Raw genomic sequence first — 27,750 nt, 5'->3', positions numbered from 1 at the left:
CCCTTGCTGGAGTGTAGGCAGCCACCCAGGTTACACATGGAGGTGGTCTGAAAAAGAAGTTTGGACATGTGCATTTAAGAAAATCGAAATAAAGTGGTTTCATAATGTGTCAGTCTGTAAAAGTGATTTTCACTTGCCCAAAAAAAAAAGAGCAGTAAGTGTGCTTTCAAATTGGCAAAGAAATTTCGTTTTGGGACTAATGTGAAAAGATGACTCTGTGTGCAGAGAGGAATTATAGGCAGAGATTTATTGCGTATTGCTCTGGTGATTTCACAGTTGCATTAGATGGAAAGGGGGAGCGATTTTTTGGGGGAAGAAGCAGACTCTTAGCACACACCCATGTGCTTGCCATGTATAATCATGCACAGTATTTACAAGCGAGTGGGGTTTTCAGGTTTCAGTCTGTAATGCAAATACATTCAGCATCACTAAGGCTGGTTGCCCTTGCTGGAGTGTAGCAGTCTGGACATGGGCTTTTAAAAAAATCTGAAAAGTGGTTTCATAATGTGACAGTTTGTAAAAGTGATTTTCACTTGCCCCAAAAAAAGAGCAGTTAGTGTGCATTCAAATTGGCAAAGAAATTTCGTTTTGTGACTATTGTGAAAAGAAATGTAGTAATATATTTAAATAAAATAAAGGAATTTTTTTTTAGTTTTTTTCAGGTATTGCTGAAGAGCAGTGAACAAAATTTAAGATGCCTACAAAATCCAGAGTTCAAAAAACGCTAAAAAAAAAACTATATTTGAAGACAACTAGAGGATCAAAGTTAGTAGAAGATGCTGATGTTGGAAGGAAGAAAAAATCTTCTGGTAAGCAAAAAAAAGATTTTCTAAGGAATAGATTCAAAAAAAGGAAAAATGTACAAAATGTCTGTACAGGAAAGAATGATTTCAAACAAAAAGGACAAGAAAAAATTGAGAATTTAGTTAATGCAAATATACCTTCTGCAACTAAAAAGTTAAACTTAAACAGAAAAACAGCGTTTAAAGAGATACGTAGAAAAATGTTTCAGAGAAGAGTTATGTCCAATTTGATAAAGGATGTGAAGAAATATAAGCAAAAGGCTAAGTTTTTTAAGAGAAATAAAGAAATTGAAGCCATTGCAGCAAAGGCATTAGAATTAAAAAGGAAACTATTCATTTTAATTTTGAATAGGATGCGTACATTAGACAAAATGGTTAATGTACTGAAATCACATAGCAAAAGGAAAAGAGTAGTGAACAGAACAAACTTTTGTAAAGTGTTTTTAGGAAAGTGGATGCATAGTTCAAGTAGTGAACCTTTTTTTAATGAAGAGAGCTATTTTCAAAGTAATAGTTTGCTGCATGCAGTTGACACCAGAGGTCGTTCATACGAAGTAAAAAATGGTTGCATAATGGAGAAGGAGATAATGGTTCCAAGAGATGAGGTACAAGTGATGGCAGATGAGGCAATGGGGAGACGTCCTAAAGCCCCAGTGTACACTTGGAATTGTAGTAGTATTTGCACTGTGCGTCAGGAATCTATTGACAAATTTCGAGAGTTTCTAAGAGAATATAGTAAAAAAAGTGTAAAACAGAAGATTAAGGTGCTTCAAAGTCTGGATCCATGCAGAGTGAGAGAGAATACTGGTTTGCAGGGTCATTCTCTGGCTTGTCTATCTAGAAAAGTGTGCAATAGTGTTTTCCATCATTTTAGGATGCTGGCTGTTCATCATACTGAAATGAGAAAGTTTGTGAGACGGTTGTATTTTGCCAAAAGTCCAGCAATAAAGTTAAATGAATTGAATAGGGCTCTGTTCCGAGGAACGGTATCAGATGTAGAGAAGGTTGTTGATGAAATTCAGTTTTGTTACTTTGGTCCTGAACAAAACAGTGCAGAGAAGGACACAGTAAATGAGGAAGAAGTGGAAGAGAATGTAGAACCCTCTGTAAGTAACACATTTAATGATCACATAACAAAATTTGCAATAGTCTCTAATGAAAGACCAAATTTTACTTGTATTTGTTGCCGCAGAACTCATTATAGAAAACAAACTAGGAATGTTGATCTCTACAGAAAGAGTGAAAATGAAGATAATTATAAGTGGAAGGATTTTGCCACATATATATTTCTAGAAAATTGTTTTGAATTGGGTGAAGATCAGCGTATTTGTAAATACTGTTACAACAAGTTAGAGGAAAATAGAATGCCGACCAGAGCTGTACATAATAATTTAGAATTGGATGCTATTCCTGCTGAACTTTCTGAATTAAATACATATGAGTCTATACTCATTCAATGTGTTCATCCGTTCCAGACCATAGTACGTATGGAGCCGAAAACTGGTAAATTACCTCCTTCAGATTTACTGAGAGGTTTAAAAGGTAGAGTGGTGTATTTGCCCTTGGATTTGAAAAAAAATATGGAAACTATTGATGCGGATACTTTGGAAACTGAACCATAAATTATTCTGGTTAATGGTGTACCTACAAAGAATAAGAAGATTTGGCAGGAGCTGGTAGATGTGCGGAAAGTACAAAGAGCAAATTTGTATTTGAAAAAAAATAACAAATGGTATGAATCAATTTATATAGAAGAAGAAGAAGAAGAAGATTTACAAGAAGACACAGAAACACCAACTGGACAAATTGAAAAAGTGGACAAGTCAAAGGAAGAAGAAATTTATGAACATTTTAGCATACATCCTCTTCATTCGAAAGAAGTTATGGGAGACAATATTGATCTCTTTCAGATGAAGAAAGCAAAAGGAACTCCCGTGAGTGTATGGGAGGAGAGCTTGGAAGCTCGATGTTTTCCCCAGCTGTTTCCTAAAGGAAAAGGAGGACGATACGATGAACGTCCAGAACAGATTCCAGCTTCTGAGTATCGGACTACAAGACTATATGCTGAAGATCCCAGATTTCGACAAAGTATTCCTTATTTGTTCCATCTTTTATTTGAAAGCGACTTGTCTGCACTGTCTTATGCAGTAAATCACATTTTAAAAAGTGGAGTACATTTACAAAATGTGTCTGCTAAGGATTTTATGGAGAAAGTGCAGCACCGAGATGATCATTTGGAAACACAACTGATCAATCTGATGGCTTGTCAGCGTGGGACAAATGAATATTGGTACAGACGCCATGGTGAACTAAAATGCATGTTACGGAATTTAGGAACACCAACATGGTTCCTTACCCTAAGCTGTGCCGAGTACGCTTGGGATGATTTACTGGATTTTCTACGAGAGGCCAATTCAAACATTAAAAACATCGAATACAAGACAGCAGGAGAACTGTGCTCATTGGATCCGGTTAATGTTTGCAGATATTTCAATCATAGATTTGAGGCTATGATGTCCTTCATCTGTAATAAAAAAAATCCACCCCTTGGAGAAGTAGTGGATTTCTTTTGGAGAAAAGAGTACCAGGCAAGAGGTGCTCCTCATATTCATATGCTGTTGTGGATCAAGGATGCCCCAAAGTTTGGAACAGATACTGATGAAGCAGTGTTATCTTACATTGAAGAATATGCAACATGTGCTATACCAAAAAGCACAGAAGAGAACAAGTTAAAGGAGCAAGTTTTACGTTTCCAAAGTCATCGGTGTGGAAAATACTGTCGACGGAAATACAAGAGCAAAGAAAAATACTACACTAAATGTCGATTTGGATTTCCTAGACCTGTTCTTTCAAATGGAAGAGTAAACAGTTTTATGTCAGCTGTGAGACATACTATCACAAGAAAATCACCTAAGAATACCTACAACCTTAAAAGAAAAGAAGAATCAAAAAATATAAATGACTACAACCCAGTCATTTTATCCATGTGGAACGCTAACATGGATATACAGTATGTTGCTGACAATTCCATTGCTGTTGCTCGATATGTAACGTCTTACATTACAAAATCAGAAAAAACAGAATTGAAGGAAATGTGGGAAGAGATTTCTCACGAGAAGACTGTCAGTAAGAAGCTGTACAGTTTCAGTTTGAAGATGTTATCGCATCGAGAAATTGGATCCTACGAATGTTCAGATAGGTTATCTTCTGCAAGTCTCTACTCGAAGTCAAGAAGAATAATTTGGGCAAGTTTAGGCCTTGCAGCAATGAGAAATCGGGAACTGAAATCTGTAGGAGAAATTGAATATTTGGCCGAGAATGACCCAGAAAGTACAGATATTTTGAAATCAAACATGTTGGACACATATTATCCCAAGAGAAGTCATCATCTGGAGAACATGTGTCTCTATGAAGTGCTGCAGAACTACATTTATTCACGGAAAGCTGCAGAAGACATCAACAATGGAAAATATAAAGTCGTTGGTGAAGAAGGATGTTTGGTGAAGCAAACAAAAGGAAGTTTGATAAATCACCGGAAGCTGAGTTGCGACACTACTGACAAGAAGGAATTTTACTACTTGGCTCTTTTACAGTTGTTTAAACCATGGCGTACAGAGGATGAACTACTGGGAGAATTCCAGAGCTATGAAGATTCTTTTAATGCTTGCAAAGACAGCATACAATGCAGTACATTCTCAACTTATCTGCAAATGTTAAATGAAGAAATTGAACAGGAAACTACAATTGCAGCAGAAATAGCTAGAGATAGTTCTCAGGACAGCCAAAGTTCAGGAACACTCAGTCAAGATCCCCTAGGACAACCAATCGTTGAAAATGAAGCATCAATAGCCATGAATGAAGTGGAAACGGCTATTAATCAAGCTCAAGAAGAATTTATAGACTTAGAAAATTTGGAAAGACAACTGAACCAAGAGCAGCAACAAATTTATGAAGAGATCAAAAACAAAATTGATCACGGATTTCTACATGAAAAAAAAGAGTGCTCATGCACATCATTTCATCCAATCAGGATGTATGTAAGCGGACAAGCTGGAACTGGAAAAAGTTTCCTAATAAAAGTCATCAGAAGCTACCTAAAGCAAAAAACGGATTCTACTTTGTCTTGTGTGGTTACTGCTCCAACTGGGTTAGCAGCATATAACATAAAAGGAATTACTTTACATCGTTTGCTAATGTTACCAGTGGAGCATGAGAACAAAATACAATTCAACAAGCTAACTGGAGAAGCATCCTTGGAAGTTTCAAGAGTATTGAAGAAGATGCAAGTTCTCATTATTGATGAGGTGAGCATGGTATCAAACTTAATGCTTGCCTTTGTGCATTTAAGAATGCAGCAAATTTTGAAGACAGACTATGACATGTTATTTGGTGGAAAACACGTCATAGTTTTTGGAGATCTTTTGCAACTTACTCCAGTTAAAGGACAACCAGTGTTTAATACTGTCACACATGAAGACACGAAGAAGTCATTGGGAAGCATCGGAAATACAAATATTTGGTCCTTCTTTGAGTACAAGGAACTTACTACTAATATGAGGCAAGCAAACGATGAAGAATATGGAAGTATTCTGAAAGATATCAGGATTGGACTACTCACAGAAGTTGGCAAAAAAGCATTACAGAGTCGGCTGCTACATAATTTATTTCCAAAGGAACAAATAGTTGCAGAGAAGATATACAAGAACATTGCAGAAAACAAAAGTGTCATCTGCTTAATGCCAACTCTACGTGAATGCTCAATATTCAATGAGGAGCTTTTGAAATTGGAAAAGGAAGAGATCAGGAAATTGGAAGCAGTGGACAAAATTGAGGATGGAAGAATTACTATCACAGTAACAGGCAAAATGAAAAATAAATTGGACTCACTAGAGAAGAACATCTCCAAAACAGCTGGATTAGAAAAAAATCTATATGTTTGCATGAACTGTAGAGTATTTTTAAGAAGAAATTTGGATGTTGAAAAAGGTTTAGTTAATGGAGCGATGGGAAGAGTTGTGGGTTTTATTAATTATCAGAAAAAAGAAGGAGTTGAATGTTTAAAAATAAAATTTGATCAGTTAGAAGAAGTTAAAGATATTTGTCGTTGTACAGTTCGTTTCATGCTTGTGAAAGACTTATATGTACGTAGGAAGCAGTTTCCGTTTTCTCTAGCATATGCTGTAACTATTCACAAGTCTCAAGGATTGACTGTAGATTGTGCATTTATAAACATTGCTTCAACTGTGTTCAAAGAGGGTATGGCATATGTTGCTTTGTCACGAGTGAAAACATTATCAGGTTTATTCATGATAGACTTTGATGACTCAAAACTTAGTGCTGATACAAACTGTGTAAAGGAGTATAATAGATTAAGAAGAAGCTATGCTCCTCATTTAGGTCAGTATCCTGTGTTAGAGAAACGTGTAGTTTCTCGTAAAAGAAAAAATGAGAATATCTGTAATGAAGATGTAGAGAAGAGGAAAAAAAAGAGGAGTGATGTAATTGTAAGCAAAAAGAAAAAGGAAAATGAAGAACAGGTTGTAGGATGTCATTTTGAAAATAGCTCTGGTGTCAACTGCTACGCAAATGTAGTGCTGAATGTTGCATTTTATCTGGAAAGTTTGCAAGAGCAGATAATAGTAAATTAGGGAAAAAGATTCTGTTCAGAGCTGACTCTCCTTTTTCAAAAGCTAAGTAAAGATAAAACTCAAATAGAAAGTGCTACTGAAATTAGAAAACTTTTAGATGTATGTTCAGGACGAACACAGTTTTCTCAAAATGTACAGCAAGACGCACAGGAATTCTTGTTGTATTTTCTTCAGGTAGTGGAAGAAGAAGGAGTTCCCATTGAAATTTTTTTTGGTCTCTCTTATAAATGGGAACATAGTTGTGAAAATTGTTATAATATATGTGGCTCTAATGTTGATAATGAAAGGTTTATTTATTTGACATTGCCAGAGAGTAAAACAGTTACTTTTGCAAAATTAGTTAAAGATGCTAATCATAGCATGAAATGTGGTGAGTGTAAATCTGACATGTTTTCAACATTAATTTTAAAGGAATACGGACAGTATGTAATTTTAATGATGCAACGATGTAGAGCTGATGGTTCAAAATTGGATACTTTAATAAAGAAGTTTACAGGACAGCAATTATCAATTTCAGGAAAAACTTTTGTAACTGTTGCAATAATTTTCCATGATGGACCTACTGTTACTTCTGGACATTACACAGTTTATCTTAAATGTGAAAAAGGCTGGACACTGTGTAATGATTCCCAATTGATTTTCAAGCAACGTTTGCCTTTTGATTTAGCAAATTCCTATCTAATCTTCCTGAAACCTAAATTTTAGACAGATTTGGCAAGATCTCGACAAAATAATTTTACCATTTTACTGGATTACCATTGCAATTTTATAGAAAAAAGATTTTTTAAATTATCATTTGGCCTAATGGAAAGATAACCAATTGTAATGTGGACTTTTTAAATTTTAAATGAAACTTTGAAAAACCAATAATTTAGAGATAATCGGTAACATCTGCACAATTTACATTTTGGAATGTTATTGGACTCCCATTGGAAATTTTTTCAAAAAAGATTTTAAAAATTACTATTTGGCCATGCGGAAAAGTAACCAATTCTATTGTGGACTTAATAAATTATTCAAAAAATTTTCGTGAACCAAAATGTTACAGAGAATCGGTGAGATCTGGACAAATTAAACTTTAGAATTTTATTGGATTACCGTTTGAAATTTATTCCCAAAAAAAATTTAAAATTACTATTTGGCCTAAAGGAAATGGAATCAGATGTATTTTGGAGTTATTTGAGATATAATATTGTGATTATACTTCTGAAACAAACATATCAGACGGTATTTTAAAGAAATAACTATTGGTATTAGATGATATTTTTTTAGAATATTATGCATTTCTATAATGTTAAGTTTAAGTAAAAAGAGATTCTGGGCTTTTTTATTACAATCTTTGTGATTGTTATTTTTTTTTGCCCGCTGTAAAATGATGAATGCAATTGCTTTCACAATTTATAGTGAAATGCAATATATTCTGAAAACAGCAAAAATAAGGCAAAAATATTTTTGGGAAAAAAATGTAAATATGTGTACTGTATTATAAATTGTTTTAAAAATATTAATACTTTTTTCTTTTTTTTCAGATTGATATAGAAAATTTTCGAAAACTAGAACCATTTTTAAAACTATTTTTTAAAAAAACAAATGAATAAATATTTTTTTGAGTGAGTATGGTAAGTCAATAATAATAATTGTAGTCTCTCAAGGACCTTGTAATGTGATAATTGATTTTTAGTGTTTTTTTTAAAAAATAAAAAAAAGTACGCGCACCGTACGCGTACGGTAAAAAAAAAAAAAAAAGTTTTTAAAAACATATGTAAAAAAAAGATGAAAGATAAGGTTGGCTCTCAAAAGAACCGTTGTGTTCATGCAGGGACAGAGGAAAGAAAGCATGGAAAAATTAGTCTCTGTGACAAGTGTGCTGATCTATTTTGTTGTTCACTAGGGAAACACTGGTCTCCCTATGACAAATTAGATCATGACAAGAGGCACATCGAATATCAACCCTCAGAAAACGAGGGTTAATTTCCAGAGGGCCAGCAGAAGGAGATGCTCCCCCCACAGATGAAGGGCTCACCTGACCTGCAGAAGAAGGAGTCAGCCCTGCAGATGATGGTCCAGGCTGAGCTGCTGTGGATGTACTTGCTTGTCTTTCTGAAGAGTTACCTCCAAAAAGATGACCATGTGTCCTTCTGTGTACATCCTGGAGGTGTCTCTTCATGGTGTGATTCCCAAAGGAATACTTCCTGTCAGGATTACCTCTAGAAAGTACACGCTGACACAGCCTGCAAGTTACTAAGGGTGCATTCACCTTTTGCTGGCCTTCAAGAAAAGTAAAATAATCCCATACATAAGAGGGCTTTTGTTTCCTCGATCTCTGCCTCAAGACAGTGCTGCTAGTGCTAGCCTCACTCTCAGAAGAGCTCTGCTGTTCTGCCATCGTATCCCAAAGACAAACCAGCTCCTTCTCCCAAGGGATCACAAGCAGAAATGAGGGGAATGGGTGTGGTGTAGGAGAGTTCTAGAACTGAAAGTAGTTTCAACCAATCAAAAGTTGTGTTTCATGATCACATGACCTACCGTACGCTTACGGTACGCTTACGGTACGCTTACGGCAAAAGTGCGCATGCGCGTAAAAAAGACACGCGCTTGCGCGCATGCGCATAACAGTCACTACCCGACACTTCCGCGTAACGTGCGCGTGTAGCGTACGCGTCCCACGCGGAGGACGCGGGGCTACGCAAATTGCGTAACTATACGCAAACAGCGTATATAAATTACGGACGTTGCGTAAACCGTACGCTTACCGTAAGCTTACGGTACGCGTACTAAAAAAAAAAAAAAAAAAAAGGAAAAAATGTATTGCTAATAAATTTTACATGTTTATTTTAAAAAATATATTAAAAAAAACATATTATAGAATTTTAAAAATTTAACCATAGTCTTTAAAAAAGGATAGAAAATTAAAATAAAAAAATGTTTAAAAAAATAGAAGAAAAAAAACAAAATTAGCATTTAAAAAACCTTGCAAATTCACTGAAAAAACCATGGGTTTCACACACGTTATAGTTAGGACTTAGCATTTAAAAAACCTTAGAAATTCAGTGAAAAAACCATAGGTTTCACACACGTTATAGTTAGGAATTAGCATTTAAAAAACCTTAGAAATTCAGTGAAAAAAACCATAGGTTTCACACATGTTATAGTTAACTGGACATTTTACTCGTACAAAACCATTGAAATTGCCCCGTTATAGTTAGTTCAGCTAACTATAACTCGCGCGCCCGCAATGCACTGCTGATGACGTCACATATTACATCACTCATGACATGGTCAGTGACATCACTCATGACATCACTGATGACATCTCAAATGACATCACTGATGACATCACTGATGACATCATCCTTGTGATAGAGTGGCAGACCTCCTCTTCCCCTAATATAACCTTTGATACACACAATCAAAAATAGAAATTAAAATTTTAAAAACAATGGACATACCAATACCAGTTACAACAACCTATACAGTAATTCTAAGATCCAAATACACATCCACTCATTCACCAACAGTCCTATACAGTCACTCATACATGTACTCACTCATCATATGTACTCATACACGTATACATCCTGTTACACAATGCCACTCATCCATAGAGGTACTCACACACATAGTTAGTCATGCTAATAAAGAATCAAACATACATTTACTTGCATATACAGTTATACACACACCACCACACTTACTTCTACGGAAACTTACACATACCTAGTCTTTTAAACAATCACTTATAGAAACACATACTTATTCATACAGGAACTCTTTCAATCTCTCACTCTCACATATACTCACATATATACACCAATAGTCACATATACTAGTTTAAAACATATGTAGTTACACATAAAGACACTATTGAGACAGTCATTCACTCACTAACACACCCATACATACACTCATCCACCCATACAGTCCTGCACACATGCTGTCTTCAACACATACAAACAATGAGTCACTCATTCATGCACCCATGCACTACGTAATACCCCTCACCGAACCAGACACTCACACTCATACTGATACTCAAAAAACCAACTAATAACCTATTTAGACACTCATGTAGCTACACACCAACCCATGCAGCCACTTATACACAAAGTGAGAGACTGATACAGATATTTACATATTTAAACATTACTCACTAAGCCATGTATTCACTAAGATACACTTAATCAGTCAGTAATACAATCAATTTTTCAAAAACAATTCATCCATTTAGACACTTATATACCCATTTATTCTTCCATCGACCTTGAGATATACATATATAAAACATATTTAATTTTCAGAAAAACACACATTCACTGGATGATGTCATCAGTGATGTCATCAGTGATGTCATTTGAGATGTCATCAGTGATGTCATGAGTGATGTCACTGACCATGTCATGAGTGATGTAATATGTGACGTCATCAGCAGTGCATTGCGGGCGCGCGAGTTATAGTTAGCTGAACTAACTATAACGGGGCAATTTCAATGGTTTTTTACGAGTAAAATGTCCAGTTAACTATAACATGTGTGAAACCTATGGTTTTTTTCACTGAATTTCTAAGGTTTTTTAAATGCTAATTCCTAACTATAACGTGTGTGAAACCTATGGTTTTTTCACTGAATTTCTAAGGTTTTTTAAATGCTAAGTCCTAACTATAACGTGTGTGAAACCCATGGTTTTTTCAGTGAATATATATATATATATATATATATATATATACGTAGAGCTACGCCACTGCAATCCCTCAGTTGAATTGACGAAGCAGACCCGATAGTAGTCAAGTTCTTTTATTTTAAAGACCCGTTGTGTCCGCCATGACGCGTTTCAGCCTCCCAGAGGACTTGGTCACATGACGCTAACAAAGAGGAAGTGCAGAATTTAAAGTGCTCAGTGCATAGTAATTGACGCGAATCACATGGTACATAGACATAAAGGAAATCCTAAAACATGATCGGCAAGTGCCTGAATAAAGTTGTATTTGACACTGGTAGTAATAACAAATAATAGATACACCATTTGTCATTATATGCGAAAACATCGTAGGATGCTGAGCATGTATAAAACTGACAATTCCATTTAAGGAACTTCATGAAGTATCCGTAAATAATACTCGTTAAAAGTACCTAAAAACACCCACAATTGCTTAAAATCATGTAGATTACAAAATAAAACCCCATTGGGTGCTAATTCATTAATATAAGCAAAGGGACCAGAATATTGCTATAATTTCATTGACTATCCACAACTTTCTAGATAAAATCCATTCGCAACCCATAAAAAATATATAAATTGCTGATCGGGATAAGAAAGAAACAGAAATTGCAATATTGTGTTTACACCAGTGTAAAACAAATGATCATATAGTAAACAAGGGTCCAGCCCAATTGGGCACAGTACTATGTTATAATTCCATGACCACGTCAATAAAGTGCAAAAGTGCGAGTGAATGTGTGTTAAAACACCTATGGTAATAATATAAAAATGATGATGCATAATTAGAGGCTGCATTTATAAGAGGGATTCATGTAAAAAAAATGTACAAAACTTCAGTGCAAATCAGGCGATAATTAAAAGCAAGTATAAAAGTCCTCGCTAGCATTGAGACCATGAGGTGTCTTAGTATCTAATGCCAGGATGTAACGGGTTTCCAATGTTCGAAGACGGTCCTCACGATTGCCCCCTCTTCTAAGTGGCATGACAGTGTCAATTACAAAGAATCTCAAAAGATCTGAATTGTTACCTTGAGACTCCTTAAAGTGACGTGCCACTGGGTAGGAGGCATCACAGCCACGGATAGCCCTGATGTGCAGGAGTATCCTCTTGTGGACCTGCAACTTGGTACTACCCACATATTGCAGGCCACAGGGACACTCCAGCACATAGACTGCCAACTCGGTCTTGCAGGTGAGCAGTTTGGTGATGGGGACAGGGATGTCATTGAATGGAACTGTATAGGATGTCTTGCTGACCTCCTGCCTTCAAGCTTTGCAGACAGCACATTTGACAGAACCCTTTCTGATGTTAATCCATATATATATATAGAGGAGGCGGCGAGAGAAGAGCTGCCTGATAAGGATTACGACATCAGCAAGAGCAGTATCAACTTAGTCAGGAAGGCTGCGGTAACGTGTATCTCAGCGCCATGAATTTTGGGGCATCACTTGATTGTTTGGGAGCCTATACCACTGTTTTAGGCACCACGCTGCACTACGAGTTCCAGCATGCAGCTTACCTGAACCCAGCGGCATTAATGATTTCCACCTGGTCATGAAGGAGGAGCTGAGAGACTGTTTTTAAGGAGTGGACTCTCACTCAATGGTAAAGCTGTCAGCCGTTGAGACCGGCACTGAAGACGGCCATTCCGGCCAGAAACGCGTCTGCCATAGCGTTTCACGGACTGCATGCAAGCGCTGTCAAGCTCTATTAAATGCTGATGTCAAATTCCGGAGCTGTGTCCGACTTGCTTCTATTTCTTAGTGAGCCTTGGTAGTGGAGTATAGCCGGCTTGCTGAGTCCGGCACAAGGACACGCCCTCCCGGTCAGGAGCACCGCGTCTTCAGCAAATATTTTGGTGTAACACGAGGAGTGAAAATGCGGTGCCCCCCCAAGTAGGAACTACTGCCACCAAGGCTGTGATGAGCGCGAGGGGAGAGAGGAGGCGGCGAGAGAAGAGCTGCCTGATAAGGATTACGACATCAGCAAGAGCAGTATCAACTTAGTCAGGAAGGCTGCGGTAACGTGTATCTCAGCGCCATGAATTTTGGGGCATCACTTGATTGTTTGGGAGCCTATACCACTGTTTTAGGCACCATGCTGCACTACGAGTTCCAGCATGCAGCTTACCTGAACCCAGCGGCATTAATGATTTCCACCTGGTCATGAAGGAGGAGCTGAGAGACTGTATTTAAGGAGTGGACTCTCACTCAATGGTAAAGCTGTCAGCCGTTGAGACCGGCACTGAAGACGGCCATTCCGGCCAGAAACGCGTCTGCTATAGCGTTTCACGGACTGCATGCAAGCGCTGTCAAGCTCTATTAAATGCTGATGTCAAATTCCGGAGCTGTGTCCGACTTGCTTCTATTTCTTAGTGAGCCTTGGTAGTGTGATATATATATATATATATATATATTCAACTTTAGGTGGGATTTGTTTCAAATTGGACTTCAGAAAAACATTTTAATATAGTCAAAATAATTATTTTTAAATTTAAATTAAGTTACTAATGCTGTAGATTTGTTTTTATTTTGTTCTTCATTCAAGATATATATATAAAATATTTGCAATGATATTTAACATACAAATATTTTTAACAGTTTTTCTTTTGTTTAATAAACTGTTAAAAAAAAAACTTTTTTCTATATTTTACCAAAGGGAGATCTCCGCCACGACCCTTTGGGCAGCCTCTGGGGCATGCACTTCTGAAATCTATTTGTGACTTTGTTCATCTCTAGTTTCTAGACTGCAATCCATTTCGAGCATAGAGATCAGCATACTTTGTTAAAGCTGAGTTTACCGAAGTACAAGCCAGCCCATTTGGAATGTTTGTCATGTCCTTTCTGAATGCTGAACCCAATATTTATATGTTACCATGGCCTAACTCCCTCCAGTATAGAAAGCCTTTGAATAAGCCTGCAAAGATGTTTCTGTGCTGCTTGGGTGCGGAATGGAAATTCAAAGATTGCATAACTTTCGATTGTGCTCAGACTTACAGCCTTTGGACCATTTTACCTTAAGTACTCCACCTCCAGAGCAGGTTTATTGCGCTTATTTGACCTTTACAAGTGTTGCACCATCTGGGAGAACAATGTCTTAGAAAGATGACACCATGTTGCCTCTTTTTTCAAAGTTTAGGACTTACTCTGAAAGCCCTTCATTCCTTTGAAGTTTGCTCCATGTTATATGAATGACATACATAGCCACATAATCATTAAAATAAAGTTTGAGGTAATATTGTATTTAAGGTCTAGAAGGCGCTAAGATATTTTTTAAGTACCTTACTTTATCTACTCTATGTAAATGTAAATAAAGAGCTAATATTTTCAAAAGATACATCTTTGACTGGACACTGATTTTATAGAGTGTGATTACTTTGCCATACTGCGTTTGAACACCATACCTACCTACAATCATCTCCTGGAGTAAGTCTAGAGTACAGATCCAGTTTACTGTGAGAAATTAAGGAATACAAAAGGAAATCCAACTGAATGACAGTAACAGGTAAGGTATTTACTACAGGTAAACAGAAATACCAATCAAGGATATTGCCCAATAACTTCTGACCGCCAATGAACTTCGAAAAAGTTTCTCAATCAAAAAATATTAAGATCTTGGTCATCGATAGCTATTTGGCAAGATCATTGTGGTTTCCTGGGTCTTGCCCAATAATGTGTACGGGAGACTACATTGCGGGAGCAAGACTATCTGATAAATCAGGATAGCATCTGATTGACTCCTCTAATTTAGTTTTAGATGTGAGATGTCTATCAAGCAACTCAAGACGGCCTTGTAAGCTAAAATTGGCTCTATATTAGTGCAATGAGCCTGTATTTTGGTGTTAAATAGAATGTATCAATATTGATGTTGCTGAAAGCTGATGTTTTGGAGAAAGCCCTAGGCTTTGCTAAGTTTTCTTGAATAAGGCTTTTTTGATTAGGCTGATAATACAAAGTCCTGTTGGCGGAAGTGCTTCTTACCAAATATCGATTACACGTGAGCACAGAAAAAGTGAACTATATTTCAAACAGGAGGAGGAATTATTCTGACACAAAGTAAACCAGAAATCACTCGAATCATTAATAATCTGGCTACATTTTGTGCCTTTTTGGTGACTCCTGCACGTTTTACTTTTTAGGTCTCGCCTGACCCAGCGCATGCGCTGATCTGGCGAGACTTTTTGAGAGGGCTCCAAAAGGGGCTACCAGGCCAGCCTAGAGCTACAGTGCATGTGCGCGGGCGCGCGCGCCGCGCTTGACCATGATTATTTTCTCTTTCGCGGCCGGTTTGATCGCATCGCGATCACTTTCGTGGCCACACGGCCGCTTGGCATAGCCAATAGGTCTCGCTTTTGGGACCTTATAAATATTTAGTTATGCAACTGTTGCATGGCTAAACACTTATAAGGTCCCAAAGGCGAGACCTATTGGCTATGCCAATGCTTGTTTAAAGTAGCTTTGAAGAATGTCACTGATGTAAATGTTAACACTCATGCTAAAAATAGGACCTATGTTACTGTTAAAGAATTAGGGTATGACCTAAATGAACACAGTGTCCTGCAATGTTTTGCTAATGTGCTTCAAGCTTTGTTGTGATGTTCACTTGTTGTTTACCCTTGTGTGGAATATAGGCAGCTTTTAAGATGTTCAAGGACAAAAATTAAATGTGCAGCCAGACTTTGCTTTTGCCAATGGCCTGTGTGGGGTGCAAGGGAACACATGGTAAAATGTTTTGCTCCCTGCTTTTGGGCCAAATGAAAATTTCCTTTATCGAATCTTTTGAGACTATAATTTAAATAACACAAAAAGGTTGCGTTTTTTTCCAGAGCGAAGATGTGCATTTCAATTAAATTGTGGTGTGGAATATACGAAGGATGTACACAAATAAAGAAGGGTACAAGGCACACATACTGTGGTGCGCATGTCTGGCATGGATGACAGGCAGGGCATCCCTCCATGTAATCTTTCCTTAGATGTTGTTTTTATTTGTACAGCTGGTAATATACTATAATTTGTTGTGGACTGTTTTAAAAAAAGAAATGTTTGTTGCCTTTTTCACAATGTTAAAAAACTTAAACCATAAACAACAATTGATAAACTGGACTAAAGTCAACATAGAGAGCTAGATGTCTGAACATGCGTCCTTCTACTTCAAACTTGTTCTAAACATTTGTGCTTCTACTTTAAACATGTTCTAAACATGTGTCTTTATATTGATTGACAAAATCCCCACATTAAATGTATTTGTTGTTGATCATTGGAAAAATAATTCAGTAAACTTCATATATGGAGACTGAAGGTATAAGTACTGTATGTAGTCCTTTGCACCAACCAGCTTTTCAGGGGAAGTACTTGTTTTTGTTTGTAGATGCATTAAATAGCTGTCCAGGAGAGCAGAGCTCTTTGTACCCACTTCCTAGATCACTATGCTGGAGTCTGGCACATGCCAGGAGCTCCTTCCTACTCCCCTACGACGGGGCAGACACTGATGCACCCTACAGACAATAACCATCCATCTCCTGCTGCCCCAAGTAAATGTAAATGTACAGTATTTGTAAAGCGCGAACAAGTAGCAGTTCATACAAATACCCTATAGGGTTGTATGACACTATATCAAGGTTGCTAATTTCAATCTGCAATACTATCACACCCACTACATTGACTGAACACTATATTGAACAGTAAATATTTTTTATTTGTTTATTTTGAAGGTTTTGTATGCGCGAACAAGACCCTTGCAGATATCAAAGCACTTTACAGGGCAGATATAGATAACAAACAGTGCGCTTTACAGGTCCGATATAGGTAGAATACACATGCATAGAAATAAAAATACTATAGGTTAAGTAAATAGATTAGTAGTAGCTATTACATATTGGCAGGTTTCTAAAGGAATGTATGAAACAGTTCAAGTGAATTTAGCCAAGAGAATCGATTTCACTTCTTTTTTGAACGATGCCGTGGATGGGTTCAGTCTTGTTTCTGGGGGCAGGGCATTCCAGATCCTGGGAGCCATTCCTGTGAAGGTACGGTTATATGTTTTCTTCTTGGTAAAACGTGGTGGTTTCAGTAGAAGATTGTGGGAGCATCTAGTGGTTCTGTTGCCACCCGATAGGATCAATTTCTCCGCTAAGTATCTCGGGGTTTTGTGATGTAATGCTTTGTGTGTCATACATGCAATTTTCAGATGGATTCTGGCCTCAAAAGGAAGCCAGTTGAGTGCACGACGGTCAGGGGAGATATGACTGTTTCTTTTTGAGCCTGTGATGAGTCTCGCTGCTGCATTGATTGACGCTCTAAGAGGGGCTGTCGATGCTCTGGGAAGGCCGCAGAGAGCGACCCTCCCGTATTCCACTGTCATGACCATGATCGTAGAATCTCGGTTGAGGCATTGTTTCCCCCGTTTAAACTGTACCTTGCGTGGGGGAAACCACAGAGGCCACGGAAGCAACCCGCACAAAAAACTACAAAACCCAGAATGCCCGTCAACAGCCCCAAACATAACAGGAGCAAGGTCGCCTCTCGATTGGATGGCTATATAAGCCCTGCCCCTTCCGTGAAACGGGGCTTGACAAACTTCCTCGTACTTCCTGGGAGAGACGAGTGCCAGGCGGATGGTGCTTCCCCGCCGGAGGTCGGGCATCTCGCAACTCTTCACGCCATCAAAGCTTCCCGAGCATTCCCGGAGTGGGGTCTTCTATCGCTGACAGAGCGCCAGGTGGATGGTGTTTTCCCCGCCGGAGGTTGGGCGCTTTCATCATACGGACTTCTCCCGCTGCCTCCGACCCTGTGCAGGTAGTGTTCCGTGCCTAAGCGTCACCCTCCTAACTTTAGTTTCTAATTTACTTTTGGCCTTCCCGCTACTAGGTAATTAGGATTTAGAGTGTCTGTTTTAACGCGCCCGTTCTGGTTCGCTCTACGCCCTAAGCATTTCCTACCGCAGGGGGGAGGCAAAGCAGTGACTGAAGGCTTCCGCACTCTCGTTGTGACGTCAACAACGAGTGCGAATGACAGGCTCAAACTGCCCGGCTGCCTGAAAGTCTCACCGTCTCCAAGAGGGCCTCGGAGACAGACATATGTGGCATAATCTGCTTTTATTTTCTTCCAACGGCTCTTCCTGCTTGTTTCTTTGAAGACTCTCACAGATAAATCCATAGTAAGTGGGGAAACACAAGGAAGGAGGGATACTGGGAAGCACAGTTAGGAAGCCCCGGGTGTCCCTTTCACACGTAATTCCTTGTTGCTTTCTCTTACTACAGTGTCACCGATGGAATGCGACATGACTCGTTGAACCTCCTTAGCTTTCCTTCCGCCGCATTCCAGAAGGGTCACGCTGTTGAGCCACCCTCGTTTTTCCCCCTTCCTTTTTTCCCCGGGGCGCCTTCGTACGGAGTAGTGTACACTTCCCTCTGTGAGAGGCGCGCTTCCGGGAAGAAGGGAACATTCTACTGACCATCGTCCTTGCTGCCGTTCATGACAGGTTAGTGGCTTTCTTAGTTGTCCCACTAATTGGTGCCCTGACATCCACTTTGGGGGTTATAAGAGTCTGAACTGCCTTTTTAAAGTCATTTGCGGGTATGAAGGGTTTCAGTCTTCTTAAGGTGTTCATATGAAAATGTGCTCCTATAGTTGCAGCGCTAATGTGCTTCTTCATATTTAGCTTATAATTAAGAGTAATTCAAAGTGATTTAGCAGAATCAATGATGAGGGGTTGACCATCGAGTGCTGTTAGATGCTTCATCCATTCACGGATGATGGTTGTTTGGTTGGGTGGGGCGATTAAGAGGAATTCTGTTTTGAGGGTGTTTAGTTTTAAGTGGTTATTGACCAACCAGGTCTGCGTTTTTTGTAGCATTGAGTTGAGGGACTTGATGTCTTCAAGAAAGCGGACCTTAATGTAGAGTCTCGTGTCGTCTGCGTACATGTGGTAGTGGACATTTGCGGAGTTGTGAAGATTGGTGATTGGTTCCATAAACAGACTGAAGAGTGTCAGGGAGAGGGAGGATCCCTAGGGCACTCCTAAGATGACTGGCCTGGGCTTGGATAAAGATTGATTGATCTTGAGTCTTTGTGTTCTGTTTTGGAGGAAATAAGTAAACCAGTTTAAAACCATTCCAGATAGACCCATTCTATGCTTCAGGAGGTCTAGTAGGTTGTCATGTTTGACGGTGTCGAAAGCTGAGGATAGGTCAAGCAAGATGAGTAAGCAGGCTTTGTTCTGATCCAATATTTTTAGTGCGTCATCTATTAGGTGTGTCATGGCTGATTCAGTACTGTGTCCTGTACGAAAACCTGATTGGAATTGATCGAGCAGGTTGAAGTGGTCTATGTGGTTGCTGAGCTGCATGTACACACATTTTTCGAGTAGTTTGGCCAGGGTAGGGATGTTGGATATTGGGCGATAGTTGTTCAAGTCTGATGGGTCCGCTGAGGGTTTCTTTAAGATGGGGGATACCTGACCAGCTTTGAGGATGTCTGGGATCATTCCTTGTATAAGGGAGGTGTTTATGATCCTGGCCCATAGAGGAACTAGCATTGGAATGAAGTCTTAAGTGGTTTGCTGGGAGAGAGTCTGAAGTGATTGGAGGGGTTCAAGGCCGTGAGTGTCTTTAGGATATTTTCTTCGCTGTAGAAATTGAAGTTGGTCCAGGAGGCGTTGTTTTTTTAGGTCTAGCTTAGCAGTACCACTGAGTTGTGTCCTGAGCGGGGTCAGTGAGGAGATTGTGGGTGAGTCGGAATGCAATAGTGGCACATTAAGTAGGTCTATCTTTATGTTTTCTGTTTTTGTTGTGAAAAAGGAAGCAAATTCCTCGCAATTGGGGAGTGTTTCTGGATTGGCTTGGGGGGAGTGGGAGACACCCTTCGATTGCGATTTGATTATTACGAATAGTCTTTTGGGACGATTTTTAGCTTGATCTAATTGTTTACTGATGAAGTCCGCTTTTGATCGTCTAATTTTTCTTAAATAGGCGTTTTGTGTGCTTCTCAGTAGTTTGAGGTGGTTAGGGGATGGTGAGGCTCTCCATTGTCGTTCGATTGCTCTTAGTGATCTTCTGTCTTCATTTAGCCTGCCGTCATACCAGGGTTGTGTGTATTTTGTGGCGACTCTTCAATAGTAGGGGAGCTAGTTTCTCTAATAACATGTTCATGGAGTCGAAGTAGTGATTAGTCAGATCATGTACATCATGTAATCCATCCGGTACTGGAATGAGGATAGGTCTAGACATTGCGAGAGAGACAGGATTGACTTTTTTAAGGTTTCTCTTCCAGATTTTCATTCTCGTGGATTGGACAGAGAGTGGTTTAACTGCTACCTTGATATGGAAAGTGATGATGTGGTGGTCAAACCAGTCACAGGGGAGCATCGATTCCAGCTTGGTGTAGTCTGTTTTGGAGATTACAAGATCGAGGGTTGAACCTTTTTCATGGGTGGGGCTGTCACAGATTTCGGACAAGTTCAGGTCGGATAGGAACGGTTTGAAGCTGTTGACCTCTGGGTCGTCTGGGTCATCCCAAGGTTGAAATCCCCCATAGATATTTACTATTCTTAATGCCACATATACTTACACTAAGAGATAAGTATAAGAGAACTGAATAACAGGGAAGACAACTCTCAATATAGTAATATGCTAACGTCTAATAGGCCAATTTAGTGGATAATATATTATTGCTGGTCATATAAAACGTGATATAGTGACCACCCTAGCCCAGAAAGAGTCAATCCTGTTGTTCCAGATGCCTACTCTATGGAAAATTGACCCCTGTGTGACTGCTGAAATCACGCCTTCTTACTTTTGGACAATAGAGTGGGTACGATTGCAATGCACAGTTAGTAAGTCATCACTTTGCCTTGCTACATCCATGCCATATCCCAAAATGCAGTCAGTAGAGTGACTCGGAGCAATGTATGCATGTGGTGAAACTCATCTGAAAATGTATAAAATAGATTTCAATGTGTGCCATTGTTTAGTGAGCAGGCCTATATAATTAGAGCCTCGTTCATAAATGGTTTTCCATAACTGTCTCTTATGATTGACTCCCAGAATGAGCATTTGTAGATTTTTCCAATGAAACGTGTGTGTGAGGGGAGAGAAACAGGAAAGAAAGGAGGCTTATTGTCATCTATTAGCATCCATACACACTTGGGAGTAGTTTGTTGGCATTCACAAAAGGTTTTCAATAGTGGGTCCTCCCCAAGAAAGGACAACTACACTCGTCCTTCAAAAGGCAGGGAAATGTTCTCCCAGTGTGAGAAATGCGGGACACCACCCAGATAGTTAATTATGGCGAGGGAAGTTTTCTCCACTGGGAAATATATTTTCTACGCTGATAAATGTAGGAAAAATTATTACATGTGCAAGTGTACATTTACGTTACACTTACTCATGCAGATTGTCCACAATACCCAATAGCATGAACCTTGCAACAGGAGCAATCAAGAAAATCTCAGACTTCCAGACATTACTATGCATGTGTCATGAGATTTTTGCAGATCCCAGGAAAGTTGAAATTTACTCCAAAAGTGGGGGGCTATACGTAGTAGATTTAAAACTAATAAGTAAACTGTTGGACAAAGAGATGTCCCATTTTTTCTGAGAATTGCATTATCATTTAAGTGTAGGTGGCCAAAGGTACCCTGAGGGCCTCGGATACTAAATGTGTAAGTCCTGCTTACGCCATGAAGAAGTTTCCTCCTGAATTGGATGCACAGCTTCGTTGTGTGGGATCCACTTTTGACTTAAGCCCAATTGGTCCAAGGAGAAGACCAAAAACATTGCACAGGATAATCAGCAGCACAATACAGGACAAGGCAACGCCCACACTCCACCTGTAGAGAAGAGAAAAGACAATAGCAGGTTAAGTAATTATCTCTTAAACCTTATCCTGTCAGCAAAATCCTTAAAAGATCACCAAGTCTGTCTAAGCCTTAAAGTGCAAGCTATCTCTAACATATCTGACAAAATATAAATGCCCGAGAGGGGGCAAGGGGCAGCTTAAACGTCTTCTGAAACATAAATCATTTTAAGTCGAGCTGCAGATATAGTACTAATGAAAATTATATCATTAATGCATCTGAATAAATATTTTTTACATATATGTTGTCTGAGATGGCTGCAATGTATATGAACGTCTATGTAGATTAGATTCAAGCAGCCTTTAGATTTACATTTTTAGAAATGAATTTCCTTGTGAAATAAAATCTTTGAATGAAAATAGCCATAGAGGGATTATAATGCGATGCATGATAACATAACGTCATGCTATGCTATGGTATTGCTACAAATCCCTTCAAAACATGAGGGTGTGCAGTGGGCGATACACAGACATAAAATACTCTGGATAACTTAAGGCAGTTAGGAGATTCCAGGATGAAGCTCTGTCACAGGTTGGATAGAACTGATTGAAAACTATCATCTCTAAGCAACAGCCATGGATGCATGTACATGGGCGAGACGGGTATGGTTAATTGTCAAAAAATAGCACTGGTTCAGCAGTATGGAATAACATGAATAGCATAGACTATGCTATTAAATACAACACCACAAATAATTTGGCTGATCCCGGTTCTGTCACTGGTTTTGTATATGTTCGAATTTCTAATTGTTTCAACTTTGTTTTCTTCAGGTTCAGATTTCCTCTTAAACATCTGTCAATTCTAAGTCAAGGAAGAGCACTTGTTTCTTGTGAGTACATTTTATCTTCATGTTAATGGGGTATTTCTGTTTATGCCTGAAATTCTCACCTTAAAGGTCTGAGAATCACGTAAATGTGTTTATCTAGACTGTTAATTCGGCTGTAAATTTCTCTAGTAATCTAGTGTTGGCTCTATCCATAGGGATTGCCCCTCTTTTCTTGTAGCTCAACCAGCCATTCCTCTCCTGTTTTTTATAAGGCCAGTTTTTTTCTTTCCCTTGTTTCTTGGTCCTTGTTTTGGGAGAGTTGATCGGCTGATTTCTAGATCCAATACCAGGAGTTTATCTGCATTTGTTTTCTGGACCTTGTTGCTTTTTCCTTCATGTCAGATCAAGAGATTTTTGTGCTTTTGCATTTTAATACTGAGACCATGCTAATCTCGGTTTCCTTTATCATGATAGTGTGTTGGTTTTAAAGTTACATGTCTATTACTATAGGGATACCAATGGAATGAGTGGATTGATGATCTTTAAAAAGGGACGCCAGTACTGTGAAAGAAAAACACAATGCTCACTACTTGGAATCCTGTTATATTTTGTTACAAGATGTTTTTGTATATTCATTAATTACGCCAAGAGTTTCATGGTGATGTACAGTATTGCACAGCCAAAATTAAAGTAAAGAGAATAATAATATACCACACAATTCAAATATTCAGTAAAGCACAACAGTTTACAAAGTCATGCTGTTTAAAAAGCGAGTATTGAAGTGTTTTTCTGAACATTTATAGATTAGACTAATTTAGGAAACGTATTTTTCAGCTTTTACCTGTCCAACATTTAGTCACTGGCATCTAGAAGGTCCTGTTTTCAAAGGCTATAGATCTTATTTTGGGTAACAGAAGAATAGGCAAGGCTCTACACCTAGTGACTACTTTTAGATTTAGCTGCACAGAATTCTGGTGTACCAACTAAAGTGCCCTGGGAACTATGGTGTTGGCTACTGCAGATGAGAACCAAGGTAAACTTCACAACCATTGGTGATGGCATCCTGCATAGACAGACCAAGCACCAAACTTGCTATGGCAATCTTGACCAACTACAGGAGGTGATGCTTTTTGTATGAATGGAAAAAGCTAAACACCATTGTTGTAGTCCAAACTGTGATGGAACAAGGGTCCACGTTTAGCTATGAATAAGTGTAGGGGAGCAAGTTCTTCAGGATCATTAGTTGCAAAAAACACAAGTTATGGAAACTTTGGAAATCTTGTTCTCCAAGCAAAGATTTTATATCCAGATATTAAAGTGCCTTAACTGGTGGGTAGGGGGTTATGGGCTGTGGCCAAATCAGGCTCTCCAAGAAGGTACCATTCACAGTAGTGAGATGTTGTTTTTTGTAGGATTGAGCTACAAAAAGGGATATCTACCGCAATGTCAAGTTAAAGCACTTATAGATAGAATTAGGGCCTGGACCTCTTCTGACCCAACTGGATGTTTTGTCATCGGCATGCATGCAAAATGCTCTCTTTCATGGGACCTTTATGCACAGATTGAAAGGGGAATAATATGGACTGCTGGGGGGGGCATCAACACCACAGTTGATTTCTTTAGACTGAGAGGAGAATGAAGCATGACAATCCTCTGAAATCTACTGCATAGCTATGATTTCAAATAGACTAGGACAAAACCCCCAAAATTGGTCTTGGCTAATCTGTCTAATAGGATGTGGCAGTCAATAATATCAAAGGTCCCTGAGAAGTCTAACAAAACTAGGGCCACAACATCCCCACCATTACCCAGCCAGAGTAGGTCCTCCAGTCCAGATAACACCATCGGCTCAGTGCTTTAGTGGGGCCTACATCCCATCTGGAACAATTCCAATAAATTGTTATTTGCAAAGAACAGCAACAGGCTAAGAATCATCTTCTCCATCAATATGCCTTGATATCGCATCAATGATATTAGGTTGCAATTATTCAGATCTTAGGGATTCTTTAGCAGAATGTACCATGGCAATATTCATGCATTGAGGACAATCCTTGTAATCTGAGAACTATCCAATAGAATGAGAAGCTCCAGGGAGACAAAGGGGTGGAAGAATGAATACTTAAAATGCCCTATGCATTTTGGACCTTACACAGGTCATTCATCAGTGGGAGATATTCATCCTATTTCACTGTCTGCCTCCAGTAACAGATTCGTCTGTGAAGAAACATCATGGACGCAGGTCAGTAGATTCAGCATTTAACACACTGCAACTAATAGGTTTGCACAGGGGTATTATGACATTTATAGGGTAAGCTTGTATCCTACTCACGACTATATTGTTGAACAGAGGGGATGCACGTGTTTAGTGGACAAACATTTTAACATATTGAATAATGTTGCAAATCATAGTGTCCAACAGAGGATTCCTAAACTTTTTTAAAAAAAATTTTTTATCTGTATATATGCATTTTCAAAAACAAAAAGGGCAGACACAAGTACAGGCATTGTATCACGATGAGTGTACAGGTATAAGCAAATACAATGAGATTTTTAAAAAAACAGGCATCGAGGCTAGTATAACACTATGAGCAACAAAGCAGTGCAGGACGGCAGAGGCAGTACAATGATGATAACTTTAAATCGCTAACAACAACAGTGTCTATCCCTCGAAGTGGTTCCAGGAGAAAGATTCATAAACTTAACTACCACAAAATTACTTGCATATAGTGTTCATATTATCCCTCCTGACAGGTACTCATTGCCAGCTTGGTCTTAATAGTAGCGAGGGGGACCAAGGTAATGTCTACAGGCCGCAGAGCACTGACAACCACATCACTGCTGCGGATCTCCCAGAGGATACTACTCACTCTGTGTGTTTGTCAACTGGGTGGCGGCAAAGCGTCACTTCACTTATGGTGCCAAACATTTTCGAACTCACAGCTGCCTATTCATGCTCATGAATCAGCACTCGAAACTGACTTTCAAACTACTGTCATGTACATGCATTCAAACTGAGCCTTTATATTTTGTATCAAAATAATGAGGGTCAGGAAGCACTGTCAACAGTTTTGAAGGTTCTTATGTGTCTCAGACCCAGCCCTGAAGGGAAGTCAAGCGCTTTATATAGAGCGGAGTGGGAGGTTTTGTTTAGTGCCAAATACAGTAGCCTGGGAGGCCATTTATAAGAAGAGAGGCTCCTTGGGTTAGACTATTATCATGTATGTGAAGGTTTAAAAAGGTCTCATGATTGTGAGTGAAATGTTTACATACATCACAAAACAGTACAGCATTAACATAGTTTATACAATTTACATACTGTACATTCTTTACATTGAGTGTTTCATGGCGGGCTGTGAGGGCACCTTAAAATAAGAGGGGGGGATTTTAGGACCTGTTGTAAAGGTGTTAGAATTCAGTAGTGATGTTTTAGCAAACATCTGCAGGAATAGCAGTCAAGGGGAGAGGAGCTGTTACTTTTACTACCGAAGCACTGGAAGACACTCCTTCTGATGCTCCTTCTGCCACAGAACTGTTCACACTGTCAACGAGATCCAAGGCGTGAAGTGTCTGTCTGTTATTCATCAAGTGTACTCTACCTAACTGGGGGACAGATTTAAGCATGCACCATATGACTGCATGGGCATGTGTGCAACAGGAACTCTGCGTGGTAACTCTTGCCCCAGCTGTGATGCCACCTAATGACTCCTCAACACCATCCAGTTGAACCCTTCGTGAGCATGTTCTGGCCATGGCAAGGAATTCTAAACGTCTTTGCCCCATGGACATGAACCCTCCATGGCAACCCTTGTAAATCTGTGAAGCGTGTGTGGCAAACCATGTACCCATGAAGAAGTGCCTGTATGAGACCCCTCTGGCTTATGGGGTCTTGTGCATACGGAAAGGTTCCAAAAGAATCCATAGTACCATAGACCTGAACTATGCACAGGAAAGCTGTGTACCCATGGCACAGACCCTAAAGGAAGTTCTGGCTGATGGCTATGGATCCTGATTGGAAAGGATGCCTCGCCATCAATGCTGATAAAAGAACAACAGTCATATATCTGGGCCTGTATGGGAGTTTTTACAGAAGATGCCCATTGTTTGAATAACTGAAAAAGCTCAATGCATACGTATGGTATGTTCCACCCTATATAGCTACATAGATGCATACATGCCAGAGACCTTTCTGGAACAGGGCACAAGGGTTCCTCTTACCTTATGTTGTCGTATTCTTCTATTTTTGATTTATTCTCAAAGAGAGTTGTGGTCACCTTACTCAATGTGGTGGTGAAGTTTTTCAGAGAGTCAGTGAAGGACAAGTCTTTATTAATGTTCTCTAGCTCTTTCTGTATATCTTGCAGCTGCATTTGCACATCTGAGAGGGAAAAAAACACAAAAGTGGTAACTGTGTGCACATTCTTCAAAGAGTGGGTGCAGAAAGTTTACAATTGTATCTCTATCACCATTTACAATTGTGAGGTGCAAGTCTGTGTTGCAATAGAATCTTCCCAGACTGTGTGGTCTGATTAAGGTGAGAAATCGCAGACCACGATAGTAGGAGACTGTCAACTATTATCAAGGCCAGTTATCAAATTACCAGTGAGCAGAAACTTAAGGGAGAAAGTAACCGGTTAAAAGTTAACAATGCAAGGCTAACTGTCCAGGAGCTCTCAAATGTGGATTGCTGGAATGGATTTACAAAAAAGTGCCACTGCTTGACAGTTCTTAGGAAGACACTACTGGAACTCAGTTTGTTTTGGAAAATGAGCCAGGCAGCATGCACTGAGGTGCTATTACCCTTAAGATTATATAGTAGAAAGATAATTTCAGCACTGCTTAGACCCAGGGAAAGTAGAATGGTTACTTCCTTTCAAATAATATTTTCAGTCTGGGGTGTGTCCAACAATTTTTTGGTTCTCTTCAAAATACAATATATACGTATCCTGATAAAAGTATTTCAAGTA

General features: G+C 39.0%; 1 protein-coding gene across 2 annotated transcripts in view; it reads right to left on the bottom strand.

Moving 5' to 3' along the window:
* The window catches only part of LOC146867615 (prominin-1-A-like), a 496,515-nt gene that overhangs the window by 128,472 nt on the left and 340,293 nt on the right, over nt 1–27,750 (bottom strand). For both annotated transcript variants that reach the window (XM_085606443.1, XM_085606442.1), the window contains exons 11-12: nt 27,002–27,161; nt 21,841–21,993 (exon numbers count right to left, since the gene is read on the bottom strand). In XM_085606443.1, the coding sequence (XP_085462569.1) occupies nt 21,841–21,993; nt 27,002–27,161 (313 nt within the window). The remainder of the gene's footprint in view (nt 1–21,840; nt 21,994–27,001; nt 27,162–27,750) is intronic.

Source organism: Triturus cristatus, chromosome 1_2 (assembly GCF_964204655.1).
Source record: "Triturus cristatus chromosome 1_2, aTriCri1.1, whole genome shotgun sequence".
NCBI lineage: Eukaryota > Metazoa > Chordata > Amphibia > Caudata > Salamandridae > Triturus > Triturus cristatus.
Note: the sequence above shows the minus strand (reverse complement) of the source record. Positions and strands in the feature narration are given on the sequence as shown.